This window comes from Thrips palmi, unplaced genomic scaffold, assembly GCF_012932325.1.
Source record: "Thrips palmi isolate BJ-2018 unplaced genomic scaffold, TpBJ-2018v1 HiC_scaffold_10, whole genome shotgun sequence".
Taxonomy (NCBI): Eukaryota; Metazoa; Arthropoda; class Insecta; order Thysanoptera; family Thripidae; genus Thrips; species Thrips palmi.
The window spans coordinates 22638838-22657860 of record NW_023144621.1 but is presented as its reverse complement, the minus strand read 5'-3'; the positions used below and the strand labels follow the sequence as shown (position 1 = coordinate 22657860).

Below are 19023 nucleotides of genomic sequence, written 5' to 3'. Positions count from 1 at the left end.
AAAAACAAACGAAGTGCGCGCGGGGTCAAGTTGGCAGGTTTGCCGCCAGGGGCGCGCTGCTGCTCGCGCCCACGCGTTCGCGGTGACCAGTTGCGCGTTCTGGAGGCGGCGGCCGCCGCGCGGGCTAGGCCACCCGGCGCACGCAGATGCCTAGCGGACTGGCCCACCCCGCATTGCCATTACCATTAGAGGCTAGAGCGTTTGCCCGTCGCTGCACTAGCCGCTCAGGCTAGCTCAGGTGCGCCTCGCAGTTCAGTGTCCTGGAGGAGTAGAGGGGGGGATGCTTGCTTCGCCCAGGAGGCCGGGACTGCCGGGTCGCGCGGCGGCGGCTGCTGCTGCAGGTGCGCGCCTGGAGTGACATACGCGGCGGCGGTTGCGTCGAGTCGGTCATCACCTGGTCCGCCTCAGCTCACCTGTAAGGCGCCCCCCCCCCTGCCCCCCCCCCACCTTACCGCCGCACCTCCCCCCACGCCGCCGGTGCTGTGGCGGCTGACTGCTGCTCCAAGGCCAACGAGGCAGAGCGCAGCGCAGGGAGCGGGGGCAGGCGGGGGCAGAGGCAGGGGGCACCACGGCGAGGCAGGGGCGGCGACCGGCGCGGCGCGCGGCGCGGACTGGCGGCGGCCGGGCTGGCTGGGCTGGGCGCGGTGGAGTGGAGGCACAGAGCACGCCAACATAACCCTGCCGTGCTGGGCTGGCCGGCTGGCCGGCTGGGCCCCAGGCTCAGGCTGCTGGCGCGGCGCGCGCGCAGAGCAGTGCTTGGCGCGGCGCGGTTGCGGTTGGAGCGGTGCGGCGTCACCGGGGACTCCACGTCCAGACGCAGCACCAGGACGACGACGACGCCGGCGTGCGGCTGCAACGCGCGTTGTGCTGGAGGACAACAGTGCAGTGATTGAGTTGGAGCAGTGTGTCAGTGACGCCCACTCTCGGTGGCGTGCGCCGCGCCGCGCCGTCTGTGACGCAAGACGAAACAACGTTGGGCAACGCGGGCACGGCGCTAGGCCTGGCTGTCTGGCCTGGGTCTGGGTGCGCTCTGCCCGGCTCTGCCTCTCTGCCGGCATCGTCGGCCACCTCGTGCCGGTCTGGTCGTGCGGAGCCGCGCGCTTTGGTCGCGTCTCTCGGCGAAGACAGCATCGACGCCGTCGTCCTGCCGGGCCGGGCCGGGCCTGCCGGGGCTGCCGGAGAGTTGAACGCACGGCCGCTCCACACGGCGGACGGCAGCAGCCGAGGCAGCGCAGCGCGGCGGGGCATTCCTGGACTAGGCTGCAGGGCTACAGCCATCGCAGTGCCCCCGCCACGCCGCGCCACGCCGCGCCACGCCACGCCACGCCACGCCACGCCACGCCGCCGCCCGCCATGCGTCCGTGAGGCAGTCATGAGGCGCCCATGAGGTCCTCGCCCAGGAACCATGCTCAGACCGCCAGGATGCCGGCTCGGCCGTGGTGAGTAACGCCCTCGCCTCCAGGAATAGGGATGCGTCAGTCCGGTCCACTGCGGCCACTGCGTGTATGGAATGGAGCTGTCATGTCGGCAAGGCGGCAGCACGGCAGCACTGCGGGCCGCGCGCTCACTAAGTCAAAACAGTTTCTATTCATTCGCACCTCGGCGGTGCCGCTGGCCGCCCCGCGCCGCCCCGCCACGCCCCGCCACGCCTCACAGCGCAGTGGCCGTGCCATGAGGTGACGCTGCCGCTTGGCCGCCGCGCCACTGCCGTGCCCATGACAGAGCATGGCGCCACGCATGCCGAACATGCCGTCCCTCCGGTCCCTCCACTTCCGCTGGGGTCGTTACCCATGGCAGGCCCAGCGGTCCAGGCTTCAGCCCCGGCTTCAGCCGCTCTGCAGACTGATTCCGAGAGTCGTTTGCGTCACTCTGTCTCTCTCGCACTCATGGGGCGCCCCGTATGGGTGTGAGAGAGACAGAATGACGAAAACGACTCTCGGAATCAGCTTATCTAGCCCAGCCCCGTGGCGTGGCGGCGCGGATTGGGCGTCTCCAGGAACCGTGCCGCTTTTGGCGTGCATTCTGCGCGACACGCGCTGAACCACGTGGTGTCTGTGTGTGTGTGTGTGTGTGACTGTGTGTGTGTGTATGTGTGTGTGTCTGCGTGTGTGTGTTTGTGTGTCTGTGAGTGGTGTCTCGTGCCGAGGCATAATGGGTCCCAGGAAGGAACCACGAAGCCGGGCAGCAGCAGGGCCTAACTGTACCGTCGTGTGCTTTGGCACGAGTGGGTGGGGCGGTGCAAAAAAAGAATCAGCATGCGTGAAGGTAGGGGAACGTTGACTGCCACCCGACATGAGGAAAGGGACAACGACTTATTTCGAGCCCAGCACACCGCAGCACACTATTAAATCAGTTGCCCCGCCCCTGGTTTTTGGCGGGACTCTGCTTCGCTTCGGCCGGACCCTCGAGCCATTTCACGTGAAACAAATTGGCGGGATCGCGGCGTCCCGCGGGGTCCCCTCTTACCCCAAGAGAGGCGTCGTGCTGCTCAGCCGGACGCGATGGAACCGCCTGGCCCTCGGCCCTCGGCCCGCGGTCTTTCGCGGTGTGGCGGCATGGCGGCCCGAACAATCCAAATAAATTGCCCGCCCCCTCCACTGTACCGTACCTGGAACCTGGAACCTCCTCCTCGCCATGTCTCCGGCAGGCAGGGCCTGGCCTCTAGGCCTGGCGGGCTTGGCGGCCTGGCCAGCGGAGCGCGTCTCGTCTCGTCCGGCCGCGGCGCGGTGCGGCGCGGTGCGGCGCCACGCCAACCCGACCCAAGCCGTCAACGACGACAAAAAGGCTGAACCGAAAAGGCCGCAAGACGCCGGCCGGGTCGTTTGCCACTTCTCCGCGCTTGGATCATCATCAGCCCAGCCATAACCGGGGCGTCGTCGTGTGTCCGAGACCGCGCCGCCATGGCGCCGCCCGCGACGTCGGCGGCCAGCGCGGCCAGCGCTGCAGGCCTGCGGTCGCCGCGCCGTTCGTTTACACCGCCACGGTGACAGAGTTCGCTGGCAGTGTGGCCGAGGTGTTCAGCCAGGACCGCTTCGCGCCGCGTCCGCACTGGACAAGCGCAAGGCACGGCGACGTCGCGGCGACGCGGTGCAGCACGACATTGCAACGAGTCGGCGCGCCGCGCGCGAAGCACGGTAACTGCGTCGGGGCTGCTACGGAGTTAGCGGGGCGGCGGGGCCGTGTGGCACATGGCAGCGGGTCGTCATCAGATAGAGCCCCGCGCTTACGGTGGTACGGTGCCGTGCCGGCGGATACTGGCCGTACTGCCGTTCTGGCGTTACCGGCGTCGAACGCTGCAGCTCCTGGAAACGGATGCAGCGCCATGCGGATGCCATCGCCGACGATGATCTCCGAATCGAATCGGCTGGGCTGGAAATTGACACGCCACGGTGTTAGTGCCCAGCAGACTGATTCCGAGAGTCGTTTTCGTCGCTCCGTCTCTCTCGCACCTATGCGGGACGCCCCATGAGTGAAAGAGAGACAGAGCGACGAGCACGACTCTCGGGATCAGAGTCTGCTGGGGGCACACAGCTAACACGGACACGAAGCCTATAAGCGCACGGAACATGGAACCCCTGCGACGCGGCACGCAGTGCAGGCAGAGCAGCAGCAACTCGCGGCTCGGCATTGAAAACGAGAATAATTGGGATGTTAAACCGGCAGGCCTCTCGTTGCAATGCGCGATGCGCGATGCACGCCACGACGGCGACCCTCAGCTCCCCGCGCACGACATGCCACCGAGATCCTGGCCGAAAAAGTGATAAATGCGCTCGAAAGTCCACGCTTTCCTCGGGAAAAGCAGTTGGCGGCATGTTAATTTAGTTTTAGGAAGAAAGTGCGCGCGGACCGTGGCGCGGGGGTGGGGGGGCCTGCTTGCTTTCGAGGAAGATGTCATCTGGTCCGCGGTCAGAGTGCAGAGCGGTGCAGAGCGAGGGAGGCAGTTCATCTCGGCCGCCTAGGCCGCAGCCTGCCATGACGGAGATGACTTTTCGCCGTTGCTAAAATTCTTTACTGCCTCGTGCCGTGCCGTGCCGTGCCGTGCCGTGCCGTGCCGTGCCGTGCCGTGCCGCGCCGTGCCCTGCCGCACCGCGCCACACGTACCAATGGCAAGGGCACCGGTAGCGCTGCGCCTATCCTGCCTCCGCATCTGGAGGGCAGCATGCGTACCGGAACGACCGTGTGCACCAACGGCCGCGCGCGCACTCGTGTGTGTGTGTGTGTGTGTGTGTGTGTGTGTGTGGTGTGTGTGTGTGTGTGTGTGTGTGTGTGTGTGTGTGAGTGTAGTGTAGTGTAGGTGTGTTTGTGTGCATAAATACGCGCCCTCGCCTGTGTGCGTGGATTTGCTGCATGTGTGTTAGTGTCTACACGCGTGCCCTTGTCCTTTGTCTGTGCAACCGGGGAGGCTTCCGCCGCCAGCTCCAGCTTCCTTTTTCTCTTCCCCAAGGGAAGCAAATGCCCGAGCTGACCGTCGGGGAGGGACATTGTTTTCAGCCGTGCCGCTCTTTTTGTCTTTGCTTGCTGATGGTTGCCTCGTTTGCGCAGGACGCGACTGGAGGCGGTGCCTGCTGCTGCTGCCCGTGCTGGTGGCGGCGCTGTGGCTGCCGCTGCTGCTGCTGTGGCTGCGCTCCCAGGACGCGCTGCTCTCCCAGGACGTCCTGCGGCGGGGCCGCGCCAGCAGGGACGACTGGATCGCCGTCAGGTACGCACGCCGGCCACGCCGGCATGGCCCAGCGCTCATTACATCACCACCGCTTTGCCCTGCGCGTGTTGGCCGCAGACACTAACAGACGCGGATTTGAGGAGGAGTTCCCGCGCATCGGACGAGCAAAAAGTGGTAAAAAGGCGAGCGGTTAGTGCCCCGGGAACACGATGCGCCGTGAGACCTGCGCGACGCGACGCGACGCGAGGAAGGAAGACGGATCGTTGGCGCCTCGTTGGACGGTCATCACGCGGACAGGCGCGGCACGGCACGGCACGGCGCGACATGGCACGGCATGGCACGGCATGGCGTCGTGTGCAGCGATAAAGACGAACCGCCCCGCGCGCCGCAGACTCTGATCTTTCATCTTTCGCGCCGTTTTAGCGATGACAGATTGGGCCAAGGCGCGATATCAGCTAATGAGTTGCGTTTTATTGCGTAGTGGCCGAATGCTGCGCGCGCGCAACGTGACCAGAAACGTCGTCTCCCTCCCACTCACAGTGGGCCAGAAGACCGGGTGGAGGTGGCCAAAACTCTAGACGCGCTTTGAGCTCCAGAGTAGGTAAACAGGACTCGAACCGAATGTGTGACCCCACCAATGGATCCCTTGTTCGGAGAGCAATCCATTGGTGGGGCCACACGTTCGGTCCGAGTCCCATTTCGTGATTCTGGAGCTCAAAACGCGTTGGAGATTTTGACCGCCCCGACCGGTCTTCTGGCCCACTGTACCACTGCGGCTCGTCTCGAGCCACAGCAGAGTGCGTGCATTTAGTTCTAGCCCGCCCGTCTTGACCCCTGCCGAGGCCGGCCGAGGCTGCTCGAGGATTCTCTGGACAGCTGCTCGCTTTCGCGTTATCGATCGCGATGGATCTGACCCAACCTCACCACCAGCCTTTCCAAGCTGCATACGCCTGCATACGCCCGCCACCGGCGGCGTTTAACATGTCCGCAGACAGCGGTGCACATGATTGCTGGCGGGCCGGCGCAGGCTGGCGGGGTGGAAATGCGCGTTGATGATCACTTTTAATCGTCGGGAAGGCGTAAAGGCGTAATCGCTCTGGTTTTTGTAGCACACCGGGGGTAATTAGCACCTCGATCCCTTCTTCGCTCCCTTCTCATTGCATTTGCTGGAAATGCCGTGGGACCGAGTGCCGTCCAGGGCAATTTGCGGTGCGGGTGCTACGCACTGGAAGGACTCCCAAGGACTCGCACTGGGGCGGGGGAGCCGCCGGCCGCGGCCACGACAGTCGACTCATGACGGCTAACAGCGCCAGTGCGCGAGGACGTCCTCGGGGGGACAGCCTGCAGGCTGATTCCGAACGGCGCGTTCGTCGCTCTGTCTCTCTCGCACTCACTGACGTGCTGGGGGGACAGCCTGCAGGCTGATGCCGAACGGCGCGTTCGTCGCTCTGTCTCTCTCGCACTCACTGACGTGCGAGCGAGACGGAGCGACGAAAGCACGACTCGCTCTGCTGTTGCCCGAGCGGTCCAACCAACTAGGACAAGTAAATTGAACCACCGCGAGGACAAAAACCTGACGGGCGTGGGACTCGAACCACCGCCCTCAAGCAGGTACTACTCTGCTAGAACGACGCGTCGAGGAGGGAAGAAGGCGAGCAGCACGATGGCTTCTAAGTTACCGCCTGCGAAGCGAAGGACGCCGTCCCGTAAGACGAGGGTGCAGTCGGGTTGCCTAACTCCCCGGCGCTTCGACTCGCCGACGCGGGGTACAAGCGCGCCCGCGGGGCGCCGCCACGGGCCCGCGCCCGCCGCCGCCCCGCCCCGCGGCCCGGCCCGCGCGCGCGCCGCCCCGCCGCGCCCCGCCCGCCGCGCCCGCGCGCCGCCCCGCGCGCGCCGGGCGCGCCCCGCGCGCCGGGCGGGGCGCCGCGCGCCGCCGCCGCGCGCGGGCGCGCGCGCCCGCGGGGGCGCGGGCGCGGGGCGCGGCGGCGCGGCGCGCCGCGGGCGGGGGCGGGGCGGGCCGGGCCGCGGGCGCGGGGCGCGGCGCGGGCGCGGGGCGCGGGCGCGGGCGGGCGCGGCGCGGGCGCGGGCGCGCGGGCGCGGCGCGGGCGCGGGGCGCGGGGCGCGGGCGCGGCGCGGGCGCGGGGCGCGGGGCGCGGGCGCGGGGCGCGGGGCGCGGGCGCGGGGCGCGGGGCGCGGGGCGCGGCGCGGGGCGCGGGGCGCGGGCGGGGGCGCGGGGCGCGGGGCGCGGGGCGCGGGGCGCGGGGCGCGGGGCGCGGGGCGCGGGGCGCGGGGGCGCGGGCGCGGGGCGCGGGGCGCGGGGCGCGGGGCGCGGGGCGCGGGGCGCGGGGCGCGGGGCGCGGGGCGCGGGGCGCGGGGCGCGGGGCGCGGGGCGCGGGCGCGGGGGGGCGCGGGGCGCGGGGCGCGGGGCGCGGGGCGGGGGCGCGGCGGCGGGGCGCGGGGCGCGGGGCGCGGGGCGCGGGGCGCGGGGCGCGGGGCGCGGGGCGCGGGGCGCGGGGCGCGGGGGCGCGGGGCGCGGGGCGGCGCGGGGCGCGGGCGCGGGGCGCGGGGGCGCGGGCGCGGGGCGGGGGGCGTCGCGCGGCCGAGGGGCCGAGGGGCGGCGGTAGACAATGGAACAAACAGTAACGGGAACTGTGATGCGACAGCATGCGACAGCCGGCCTGTCCACGCCGGTGTACCCACGCTTCGGCCGGCAGCGCAGGACAGCGCAGGACGGGGCGTGTCATGCACTGCCGCTGTCGCGCTGTCGCGTTCAGATTCCGGAAAGTATTTAACGCTAATGGATTTGTGTTGCAGACTCGGCGAGGACCAGCGCGAGTACGTGGACCGCAAGGGCATCCACGTGGTGGTGGGCCACTACCTGGGCGAGGCCGCCGCCAGCCCCTCGCTCAACCTCACAGATGGTGCGTGCCGCGCAGTGCCGCGCAGTGCTGCGCGCCTCTTTCTCTCCTTCGCCGAATAAGCTTCGAGAAGACGCTAATGTTTTTCTCCTTGTCCCACAGAGCTGGTGAACAAGAACGAGTTCTCGCCGGTGCCGCACGACGGCAAGGATGGCAGCCCGGTGCAGATCCCCGCCCACCTGCAGTCCCGCATGCAGGCCCTGTTCCGCATCAACCGCTTCAACCTCATGGCCTCGGACCGCATCCCGCTCAACCGCTCCCTGCCCGACGTGCGCAAGAAGAAGTGAGTGGTGACGTGACGTCCGCGACGTCCGCGCGGTGCTGGGTCCAGTCTGGGGGCCGGTCGAAATCCCGGACAAGTGACCCCACCAATGGATTGCTCTCCGAACGAGGAATGCATTGGAGGGGTCACACGCTCGGTTCGATTCCTGTTTGGCGACTCTGGGGCTCAAAACGCGTCTAGTTTTGGCCGCCTCCGCCGGTCTTCTGGCCCACTGTGCGGCCGTCCTGAGTACCGATCCCGGGCACTGCTCCCATCGCTATCTCGCTCGCTCTCAAGGGGCGTCTGGTAAAGGTGCGAAAGAGACGGCGACGAAAGCAGTGCTCGGCGAATCAACCTTCAGGGCAGTCCGTGGCACGTGCAGCGTGCAGGCGGTCACTACTGGCGCAGGAAATCAAAAGTTCCCGCGGGAAGCGCCACGCAGTCCCGGCGGCCCGGAGGCCGTAAACAAAACCCCGCGGATGCGGCTAATTACAGCGCGGTGGCGTAATGGGCTTCGATGCCGTTGCCCCGGTGTAACCAATGCCGCGATAACGAACACACGCGCACAGACGCACACGGACACCCGCCCGGCGCCCACACTGGTCACAGCGCCACACCGTGTGTTGGCGTCTCCTATGCCCACCAATGCCCACTCGATGAGGCTGCGTTAAGGGGCGCTACTGCACTCTGCAAACTGAAGTGTGTACTCAGTATGCATCTACACACCCATACTTGCAAGTACACACCTACAGATGCATACTTGGCTGAGTACACATCTACAGATGCATACTTGGATGAGTTAGGTATGCATCTGTAGGTGTGTACTCAGCCGTATGCATCTGTCGATGTGTACTCAGTTGAGTATGCATCTGTAGATGTGTACTTAGCCAAGTATGCATCTGTAGATGTGTACTTGCTTGCAAGTATGCATCTGTAGATATGTACTTGCTTGCAAGTGTGCATCTGTAGACGCATACTGAGTACACACCTCAGTTTGTAGAGTGGGCTCTGCGCTCGACGCCGCGCCCACTGCTCGCACGCGGAGTGACGCGTCACTGTGTCACGACGCGGCGTCACGGCGTGTCGCGCGTGACAGTCACGCCACGCGTCACGCCGCGTGTCACGGCCGGCGGCCCGCTAAAGTGCCGACAGCTATACTTTCCGGCGGCAGTGGGTGCTGGCCTGTGCACAGTGGGCCAGAAGAGGCGGACCAAACTCTTGACGCGCGTTTTGAGCTCCTGAGTCGCTCAGCAGGACTCGAACCGAACGTGTGGTGTGACCCCACCAAATGGATTCCTTGTTCGGAGAGCAATCCATTGGTGGGGTCACACGTTCGGTTCGAGTCCCATTTAGCGACTCTGGAGCTCCAAACGCGTGTAGAATTTTGGCCACCTCCACCGGTCTTCTGGCCCACTGTGTGCTGGGCTGTGGCGCGGGTCCGTGGAATCCCCTCGACCCGACTCGGCTGGAGAGACCCGGGGCCGACTGGAAAGGGAAGCGAACGGTTCGACGCCAGTAGCCTCATTGCTCAGTGCTTCGTCGCTCTGTCTCTCTCACACCCCTGCGCGACGCTCCCTGAATGTGAGAGAGATAGAGCGACGAAAGCAGTAGTATTCGGAATCGACCTGCCGCGGCGGCAGGGTGTCCCTCGTGTCCCAGTGAACGCGGCCGATTCGCAAGCCGAGCCATTTTGGCGTCGTCACTTCAAGTTGTGTGAACTTTTTGTAGCGGCTAGGTCGTTCCGGAAGGAAGGGAGGGGGGGGGGCATGTGTGAGAGACGCGGCTGGGCATTATTTTTCAAAAGTGACAGGCGTTTCAGAGCAGTGGAAACGAGGAGGTGAGGTGAGAGGGGGGGGGGAGTGCGTTGCCCGGCCGGTCCAATGCCTGCGTTATTGTCGGGGATAATTTGCAACGGTATCCAGCACTGCTGCACTGCTCTCTGGCTTTACTACCGGCTGGAGCGGCTGGAGCGGCTGGAGCGCTGGAGCGGCGTGCCGCGGAACTGGAGCCGGAGTGACGGTGTGCGCGCTTTGCTGGCCCTGCCCTGGCCCTGCCTTACAGTGCCCTGCCTCACAGTGCCCTAAAAGGCGGCCCCGTTGGACCGCCCCACTGGCCGGCTCGGGCTCGGGGTCACAGCCCCATTTTTCTTGCCAAACCTGCTCTTTTGTCTCTATCCTAGAGTCATGGGAATCATTCGGGGAGAGCGATGATGGGAACGGTTTGAAATGACAAGCCTGTGGAACCATGCAGTGACCCTCGGAGGCTACAGATGCGAATCTTGGCGAAATTATTCTCGACGAAGCCTGCCTTATTCTGGGTCACATTCGGGCAGGTCTGGTGTGCAGATCACTATCGGGGAATGTGGGATTGACTGTGCCGACTTGCTGCAGGTGCCAGGCCAAGGAGTACCCGCTGGCCGGGCTGCCGGACACCTCCGTCATCATCGTGTTCCACAACGAGGCGTGGTCCACGCTGCTGCGCACCGTGTGGTCCGTCATCAACCGCAGCCCCCGCCAGCTGCTCACCGAGATCCTGCTGGTGGACGACGCCAGTTCCAGGAGTAAGTGCGGGGCAGTGCGGCGGTGTCGGGCGAGGCCCTAGGCGAGGCCTGGCAGCGCACAGTGGGCCAGAAGACCGGCGGGGGCGGCCAAAACTGTAGACGCGTTTAGAGCTCCAGAGTCGCTAAACGGGACTCGAACCGAACGTGTGACCCCACCAATGGATTTCTCGTTCGGAGAGCAGTCCATTGGTGGGGTCACGCGTTCGGTTCGAGTCCCATTTAGCGACTCTGGAGCTCAAAACGTGTCCGGGGTTTCGACCGCCTTCACCGGGCTTCTGGCCCACTGTGCAGCGCCCAGGTCGTGAAACAAAGGCTCTGACGGCGTCCTCTGTCCGCAGCGTTCCTGCAGCACGACCTGGACGAGTACGTGGCGACGCTGCCCGTGGCCGTGCGCGTGCTCCGGTCCCCGCAGCGCATCGGGCTGGTGCGCGCGCGGCTGCTCGGGGCGCGGCAGGCGCGGGGCCGCGTGCTTACGTTCCTGGACGCGCACTGCGAGTGCACGCAGGGCTGGCTGGAGCCGCTGCTGACGCGCGTCGGCGGCGACCGCACGCGCGTCGTGTGCCCCGTCATCGACATCATCAGCGATGACACGCTGGCCTACGTGCGCTCCTTCGAGCTGCACTGGGGCGCCTTCAACTGGGAGCTGCACTTCCGCTGGTACACCATGGGCGGCACGGAGCTGCGGCGGCGCCGCGGTGACGTCACCGAGCCGTTCCGCACGCCTGCCATGGCCGGTGGCCTGTTCGCCATGGACCGGGAGTACTTCTTCGAGCTGGGCGCCTACGACGAGCAGATGGAGATCTGGGGCGGCGAGAACCTGGAGCTGTCCTTCCGCGTCTGGCAGTGCGGCGGCTCGGTGGAGATCGCGCCCTGCTCGCACGTCGGCCACCTGTTCCGCAAGTCGTCGCCGTACACCTTCCCCGGCGGCGTGGGTGACGTGCTGTACACCAACCTGGCGCGCGTGGCCGAGGTGTGGATGGACCGCTGGGCCGACTTCTACTTCCGCTTCAACCCGGACGCGGCCGCCTTTCGCCCCAAGCTCAACGTGACCAAGCGCGTGCAACTGCGGGAAAGGCTGCGGTGCAAGGGCTTCGAGTGGTACCTGGACAACGTCTGGCCGCAGCACTTCATGCCCAAGGACGACCGCTTCTTCGGCAAGGTGGGTGCACTGTGCCCCTTGCGCCGGATGCACTAACCGCGGCTAGACGAACGGATGCCGCCGTTTTTCTCCGGCCCCGGGTTCAAGTCCCGCTCACGCCGCCTTTTTTTCTCCTTCCGCAGATCCGCAACGTGCGCACGGGCGAGTGCCTGGTGAAGCCCACGGGCAAGGGCAGCCTGAACCAGCCCATGGGCACGGCGATGACGTCCAGCTGCGGCGGCGACGACGACCTGGACCTCATTCGCATGTTCGTCATGACGCCGCAGGGCGTGGTGGCCACGGACGAGTCCGTCTGCCTGGACGCGCCCGAGTCCCAGACGCAGCGCCAGGGCCAGCGCCAGGGCGAGAAGCCGACGCGCGTCACGCCCAGGGCCAGGATCATGGCGTGCAGTGGCCGGCCGCGGCAGCAGTGGAAGTACGACCGGGAGGTGAGCATCGGACGCTGGGCACGCTGGGCGGCTAACAGTGGGTCAGAAGACCGGTGGAGGCGATCAATATCCCGGACGCGTTTTGAGCTCCGGAGTCGCTAGATGGGACTCAAACCGAACGTGTGACCACCACAATGGATTGCTCTCCGAACGAGGAATCCATTGGTGGGGTCACACGCTCGGTTCGAGTCCCATTCAGCGACTCTGGAGCTCAAGGCGCGTCTAGAATTTTGGCCGCATCCACCGATCTTCTGGCCCACTGGCCCGGCTGGACCTCGTCGAGTGCGGTGGGACACTGTTATCACGGCCTGCTTCTTGTCGCCAGGAACAAACCCTGCGGCACGTCCCGAGCGGCCTCTGCCTGGACTCCCCGGAGAACAGCGACGAGGAGGACTCCATCCTGGTGCTCACGGACTGCAGCGCCGCGGTCGGCCAGCAGTGGACCCTGGAGAAGGTGCCCTGGAGCTGATGGTGTGGGCTGTCCTGGCCTGTCCGGGGCCAGTTGGCCAGTTGGGGGCAGACGCGGCCGGCGTCGCGTCCTCGATGATCGGCGCTGCCTGTGCCTGCCTGGCGCTGTGAGCGCCGGGCGATAACTTCTGTGATCTCGCATTCGTGCAATCAGTGGACCACTCGGTGGGCCATGTGGGGAGATATAGCGGGGTGTCAAGTTTGACACGCGTTGCTCGGTATCGGGTCAAGAGCGCGGGAACGTGTTTGGTTTTTCGTTTTGCGTCGTCGGCGCGCGTAACGCGAGGTGCACGCGTCGAAGGTGTTGCCTACCCGGCGGGAGCAGTCTGTCCTAGCGCTGCCCTCGAAAGCGCTCACTCGGGACGAGCTGGAAGTTGCAGCACCTGTCTGCAGCGCACTCCTCGAACAAGCCATGATACTTACACCACCGACGAAGTGAGGGAAACGGTCCCAATTTGACCGCGATAAGCACAACCGATGAGATTCCTAGGGAAGTGGCCAGTGGAGTAGTTTTATTTAGAGTACGACTTTGCCTATGATGTGATCACATTTTAAGTGCAATTCTCACAATTTTATGTGAGTGACTGAAAATAAGCTTATCACTGTGTGAGAGCAGTGCGTGTTGTAGAGGTATTCTGCCTTCTGTGATAGAAAATACGTCGCAACTGTACGACTTTGCAAAGTTACGACTTGCTTTTTTAAAATATTGTCTTCTTGTGATATTACTTTGATCAAATATTGAATGTGTGTGGAGTTTGACTACTTGATACTTGGTGCTCCCAGAGTCACGAAGTTATAATTGTCAAAATTTACTGAGGCATGGTGAGGAGATTGGTCCACTATTTCATTTTTATGTTTTTATTCCCTAAACAAACACCCAACTCATCTCACCAAAGTCCTGATAAAATGCAACCTCATAATTTTACTTGTATGTTCAAATTTTAGACTTGTAAATATTTCATGGACATTTCAGAAAGAAAATTCTTGAAATATTTGTAAGGGACCGCTTTACTGTTATTTTGACAAAAATAAAAACAGAAAAGAACAGTAGAAATAAGATAACATGAAATAACATTTCAGTAACATTTATTGGAATTTCCCTGTATTATCAGCACAACAGAATTCGCTAAACGTGAACGTTCATGACAGCAAATTTAAATATTCAGGCCCTACTAACTCCAGGCGTCAATGCCGTCGTATCAAGGTGGTCCCTCAATGGGGTCGCTAGGCGGCCCGGCCGGTCGCAGACGGTTGGTCAGACGGTCGGTCGGAACCATAGACAACATAGGGTCCTACGTTGTCTATGGTCGGAACCGACCAGTCGGCAAGAGCGTCGCTCACCAATAGAAGGACCTGGGGTCGTCTGTCCCTACCTCTAGGTGCGCAGAAGAGTTCCTGCAGTCGGCCCCCACGCACCCACACACCCCAGCGTGTCAAATGGGTGGCCTACGTTGGAGGCGTGGCTAGCCCCTGACAGCTGACACTCGGCCTACCCAAACTTTGACTGCTACCGCATTTAATTAAGCGGTCAACTGAGAAAAATAATTCCTTCCCTGCAACGCAAATCCAGGTCCTCATTGGAGGCGGCCGCTGCCTCGCATTGCTGCATCACCTCCATGCCGCCTCCATGCGCTTCGGTGGTTCGGGTGGTTGACGTGATATACCCGCCCCGAGATCAACCTTAGTCAACATTTGCCTTTTTTCACAGGGGAAAAATCGTGAGCTTACTTTCTTAGCCAGGATGTTCGGGCCCGAAACGGCATACGATCATGTGTGGTCTAGCCCGTAATGGTAATATCAGCCCGCTGGGATGTGTCGAATGGGTGGCCTACCTTCATGGCGCCATAGTTCAGCGTGCAGGTCGCGTGACATTCCTATTTCTCCCTACAGGCGCGATGTCTGGAGTGAAAAATTTTGTTTGACTGAAAACTGGCAAAGCTCTTGCCTGCTACTCAGGCAGTTAGTGTCAAATGGCTTGCGCATAAGCCGACCGCTTCCTCATGGTACCTAATGGTTTGTGGTGCCCTGGCCGCCGAGAGGAATGCCACCAATTCGACGCCTGTCGAAAACTGTGCAAATGCTTGAGTACACTATTCCATGTGATGTGTGAGCTGTGAAAAATGGAAGCAGCACTATGACCTGCTCAGCCACTTCCACATTGTTTGTTATTCGAGAAGGTTTTATCAAAGTGGAGCAATTGTAGAAGTGGAGAGAACTAACTGCACACCACTGTGTTCTACTACTCACATTGGACTTGATTCAACTGACAATTCCTCAAAATTTTACTTGAACGGAATTAGAACTTGAAAATAAAACCACACTTAGATTGAATGAGTTTTATTGCATGCTACAGATTTAGCAAAAGATTTCAAGTGTCTAAGACTTATGAAAAGATTTTACATTAATAGTATTGCCCAAATTACACATAAATAAAAAAGGAGAAAGTTGTCAAACTGCTAAAAACAGAAATACTCTTCAACTTAAAAAAACAAAACAAAAAAAAACATTGTATTCATTTTCAAGACTAATAATTAACACAAATAGACTTGAAAGACACAAGGTCTAACAGAGGAAGAATGGAAAGAAAATAGAGCCACCAGTAACTCATTAACATAAAAAACACATTGTTCTTAATCCCAATAAAAACACAATCTTGTGTTGACTTACAAAACTTAAAACTTTTCGGATTTCACTTAATCTGTTAACAGATCATTTTCAATAAATCTAGTCAAAAGTTAACATTAACCAATCAATAAAACTTGATAATATCATAACTTCGAGAGAAGCTGGAGAATGGAAGTACACATACTTGCCAAATACACAATGAGGCATAGAAAGGCCCTCAAAACACCAGCTATCAACTAGAATCTAGTACCAGAACAATTGTAATAAGGCAGTTAAAACATGAAAGCAGAGCAGTCTTTTTTTTTATAATTTTTTCCATTATTATTTTCAGCCATTCATGACTATGCAGTAATATTCGAAGACGACTTGCATCACAGCCACTTCAAAAACAAGCAACAGAGAAGATTCTCAGTTTCTTTAAAAGATTCTTTAAAAGAAACTTCTCCCTTGACACAAGGTTATAAAAACTAAGATGAGTTTTCTTCAGCATCTGCTGACTGCAGGTCATAAGATAGGGCAGAAGAGTTTCTCATGGCACATCACAACACGTATTATCTTCCTTTCCCTGGAATGGCAAATGGATTCAATAGCCACTCCGTGTAAAGAGCAGTTTGTGAGTTCGTGAGGAAATAAGGGTGACGAGTCAAATAGATATGAGCAGTTCACATATCCATTTCGAACTGTTCATCATCTTGGTTTGAATCTGGAAAAAAGAAAAAGACAACTAACTTCACAAAAAACATCAAATTGCAAAATCAAATTTAACAAAAGAGAACAAACGAAAAAAAGAACAAAAGAAAAATGAACATACCCTTTTTCACTGGGCTGGGTGCAATTATGACCTTCTCCTTTGATGGTGAGATGATTGGACGATCTACTGATCCCTTCAGTACAGACTCGGGAATGTTGGGAAGGTTGGTTGGAGGTGTGCGAGACAAGGGGGAGTTTCGCAGATGCAACAGGAAGTTCCTCTCGTAAACTACTCTGGTACCTGCAACATTGAAATTGAATTAGCGTATCAGTTAAATTTGTAAAGGCTGCTTAGAGAAATAGGAGAAGAGGTAAGTAAATTGGACTGCCATTTAAATAAATAGCTGACTGTTATTTTTTTTTAATAGGGCAGAAAATTTAAAGTTTGGTTCTGACCTTTGGCAATGGCATGATTAGAAAGATAGGTTATGGCGTCCTAGAGCTCAGCTCTCTGGGGTGACATTCCCACCACGGGGAGAATCAATAGAGACGCCATATGTCGACAAAGTAAATAAGGCAAGACCTCGAAGATTGTCATGTGGTTGTCAGCCTCTGGGGGGGACAAATATGACTACGTAAACAGCTGATTCGCACTCGTGAGGCGTGGTGAGTTGGGAAGGACCCCCTCACCCCCTCCTCCTCGCGAGCCCCGAGCCCCCACCCAAGCCAACACGCGGCGTGGCCACGCATAAACCTAAGCAACACCGACGTGACTCAAGTACCAACTCGGGCCGAGTCTGGCTCCACAAGGAAGGAGACTGATCTAAGGCAAAGCAAACCAGCTAAACCTCCTCCCGGCGATCCGTGTCGTCCAGAACGGGCTGAGCTAGGCCGCGACGCCGCGGTCCGCGACTGCGGCGGTAGCCATTGTGTTTACGCTACCCTGCGCCACCATGGCTCCACCCACACCAAAATAAATCGGACGCACCGAGTCCAGCGGCAATGTCACCTCGGGAAAAGACCACCCCGACAGAAAGCGAAGTTGTGCTTACCTCCGGGAGTAGTGGAGTAGAGGGTGCCACCAGGAGTTGTCGAATAATCGTTGGGGAGCTGCGACGGGTCGCTCAGCATCACCCTTCTGACGGGGATGCTCTGCGTCGCCTGGCGAGCGATCGGTGAAGCAGACATTTTGCTTTTCTCGTTGAAACGACGGGCACTCGGACAGTCCAGAGACACACACACGCTGCCGCACGGGGCGAGGAGACAGGTAGGATCCAACAAGACACTCGGCACTTCACTCCATGTGAGTCCTCACAACGCAGTCGCACAAGCACAGTGGTCGCCGTCGCCTCAACACAACTCCGCCACGATCAGGCCACAGCACGCTATCTTCACAACAACACTGCGGCTCTGCACGGCCAGGCACGGCGCGGCGGAGTGGGGGGGAACAGCCTACTACGCGAGTCAGATAAGCGGAGAGGGAGAGGAAGGGAGCCGCAACGGCAGGGAACGACGGACATGACAGCCGCCCCCGTTGACGGCCTGGTGCTGTGGACGACGGGGACGAGGCCCAGGTGGACGCCGTCGCCACGAGGAAGGCTCGCGGAGGACGCCGTGTAGACCCTCGCCGCGTGCAGGCCCACGCAGGACCCCCGGCAGGACTCACTTGACTCTGGGGGTGGCCGTGTGGCGGCGCGGGAATCGAACGGGATTCAAGGCTAACGCGCAACGCCACAGCACGGCCACGGCACTGCGAAGCGAAGCTGCGGAGGGCTGCACCCCGCGCCGCCACGCCCCGCGCCACCGCCACCGCCCGGCCTAGGCTGGCCCTTGGGCCTGGCCCCCCGGCCACCCCCAAATAGCCCCGCCGTTCTGCCGCCTCACTGAATTGGCGACTGGACCATCCCTGTCCGCCCCGCTGCGCCCCGCGAGTCTCGTCGGCCTGCAGCGCCTCCAGCCTACCCAAGTCTCCAGACGGCGGCGCTCCGACGAGCAGGGGGCGTGCAAGTCGCGCATCGCCGGTAAACAGCGAACAGGCACGCGTGCACGCGACTCGCAATTAAGTGCTCTGTTTTGTTTACGATCCGCGACGCCACGCGCTTTTTCTTCGTCTCTTCCTGCGCCTCGCTGTTTACCGACGGCCAGCCCGCCCCGCGGACCCCGCACGGGGCGCGGACAGCACCTGCCTGCAGGCTGTTTGTCACTCTGTCTCTCTCGCACCCTTGCGGGACGCCCCACGAGTGCGAGAGGGACAGAGCGACGAAAGCAGAGCTCGGAATCACTCTGCTGGCAGGCAGTGTCTCTGCGCCCCGCGACTCAGTGACGTCCGCGTCAACCGCCCCCCCTCCCCCTTCCCTCAGGTGTAATCTCGAGCCGTGCTGTATATTTGGTAATACGCCCCTGTGTCGGGCCCGGCCGCCGGCTGTACTGTTGGACGCCGTTCAAGACTCTGGGCGACGCCTTCGCCTTCAAGGCAGCAAGAGGCGGCACCGCGCCGCACCGCGCACGCCGCCAGATTTTGGGTTTTGGCAGCGAGCGCAGTGGCGTGCAGTCGCACTGACGGGGCGAATGGGGCGGCGAGCGAGGCGGCCGAGACGCGGCCGAGACACCTCGCCGATAACGCGGAGAGCCGATCGCGTGGCTCTTTCCTCTCCTCCATGAATGACAAGAAAACACCTGCCATAAACAGCAGCACGGGACTGTGTGTTAAGATAACCGCCGATAAACCGCAGACAACACTCTCGCACCTTCCCCGCCACAAACACAAACTCATTTTGTAACGCACTCTGCCCCAAGTTTTCCCCCGCGCACGAATTACGTCCAAAAGGAAGGGAGAATGTACCGAAAAGGGGGAGGGGGACTTTACTGCGGCGCGCGGTGCCCACAAGGAATGCGATAGCGATTTACAATGGAGCGGCGTGTCGCGGCGGGCGGTGGGGCTCGGCATGCCGACGGCGCGCTGTCAAATGTAGGCGACGGAAGAGACGAACGGGCAATGGCAGCCTGGCAGCCTGCCTTCTCAAATGCCACCAAGTCTCGGCAAGGAGGCGATGTTGTAGTCAATGGAGACATGCCGCGGATATCATACTCTTTCTTGAAAGATTGAGCGAAGCGATTTGTCGACTTGCGAAGGACAACGCGCAGAGCCGAGTGCCGCACACTCACGCACGCCGCACGCACACTCTGACAGCCAGGCAGGGCGCGGGCAGGCAAGCCCCCACAGTCCACAAAGACGCCGGATAGGGGGGGTAAG

General features: G+C 61.3%; 2 protein-coding genes across 2 annotated transcripts; one reads left to right on the top strand and one right to left on the bottom strand.

Annotated features, from left to right (window-relative positions):
• Positions 1 to 766: 766 nt before the first annotated feature.
• On the top strand, positions 767 to 13524 carry LOC117652367 (polypeptide N-acetylgalactosaminyltransferase 13-like). Its single transcript, XM_034397230.1, has 8 exons — positions 767 to 1439; positions 4543 to 4699; positions 7475 to 7581; positions 7681 to 7861; positions 10231 to 10400; positions 10739 to 11559; positions 11682 to 11987; positions 12313 to 13524. The coding sequence occupies exons 1-8, from the start codon at positions 1406 to 1408 to the stop codon at positions 12454 to 12456; spliced, it is 1920 nt and encodes a 639-aa protein (XP_034253121.1). The 5' UTR covers positions 767 to 1405; the 3' UTR covers positions 12457 to 13524.
• A 1535-nt stretch (positions 13525 to 15059) lies between these two features.
• Positions 15060 to 17187, bottom strand: LOC117652376 (eukaryotic translation initiation factor 4E-binding protein 3). Its single transcript, XM_034397239.1, has 3 exons — positions 16823 to 17187; positions 15892 to 16071; positions 15060 to 15783 (listed from the first exon to the last, which is right to left on the bottom strand). Exons 1-3 carry the CDS (start codon positions 16956 to 16958, stop codon positions 15743 to 15745), a joined length of 357 nt encoding a protein of 118 aa, XP_034253130.1. The 5' UTR covers positions 16959 to 17187; the 3' UTR covers positions 15060 to 15742.
• Between the last annotated feature and the right edge of the window lie 1836 nt (positions 17188 to 19023).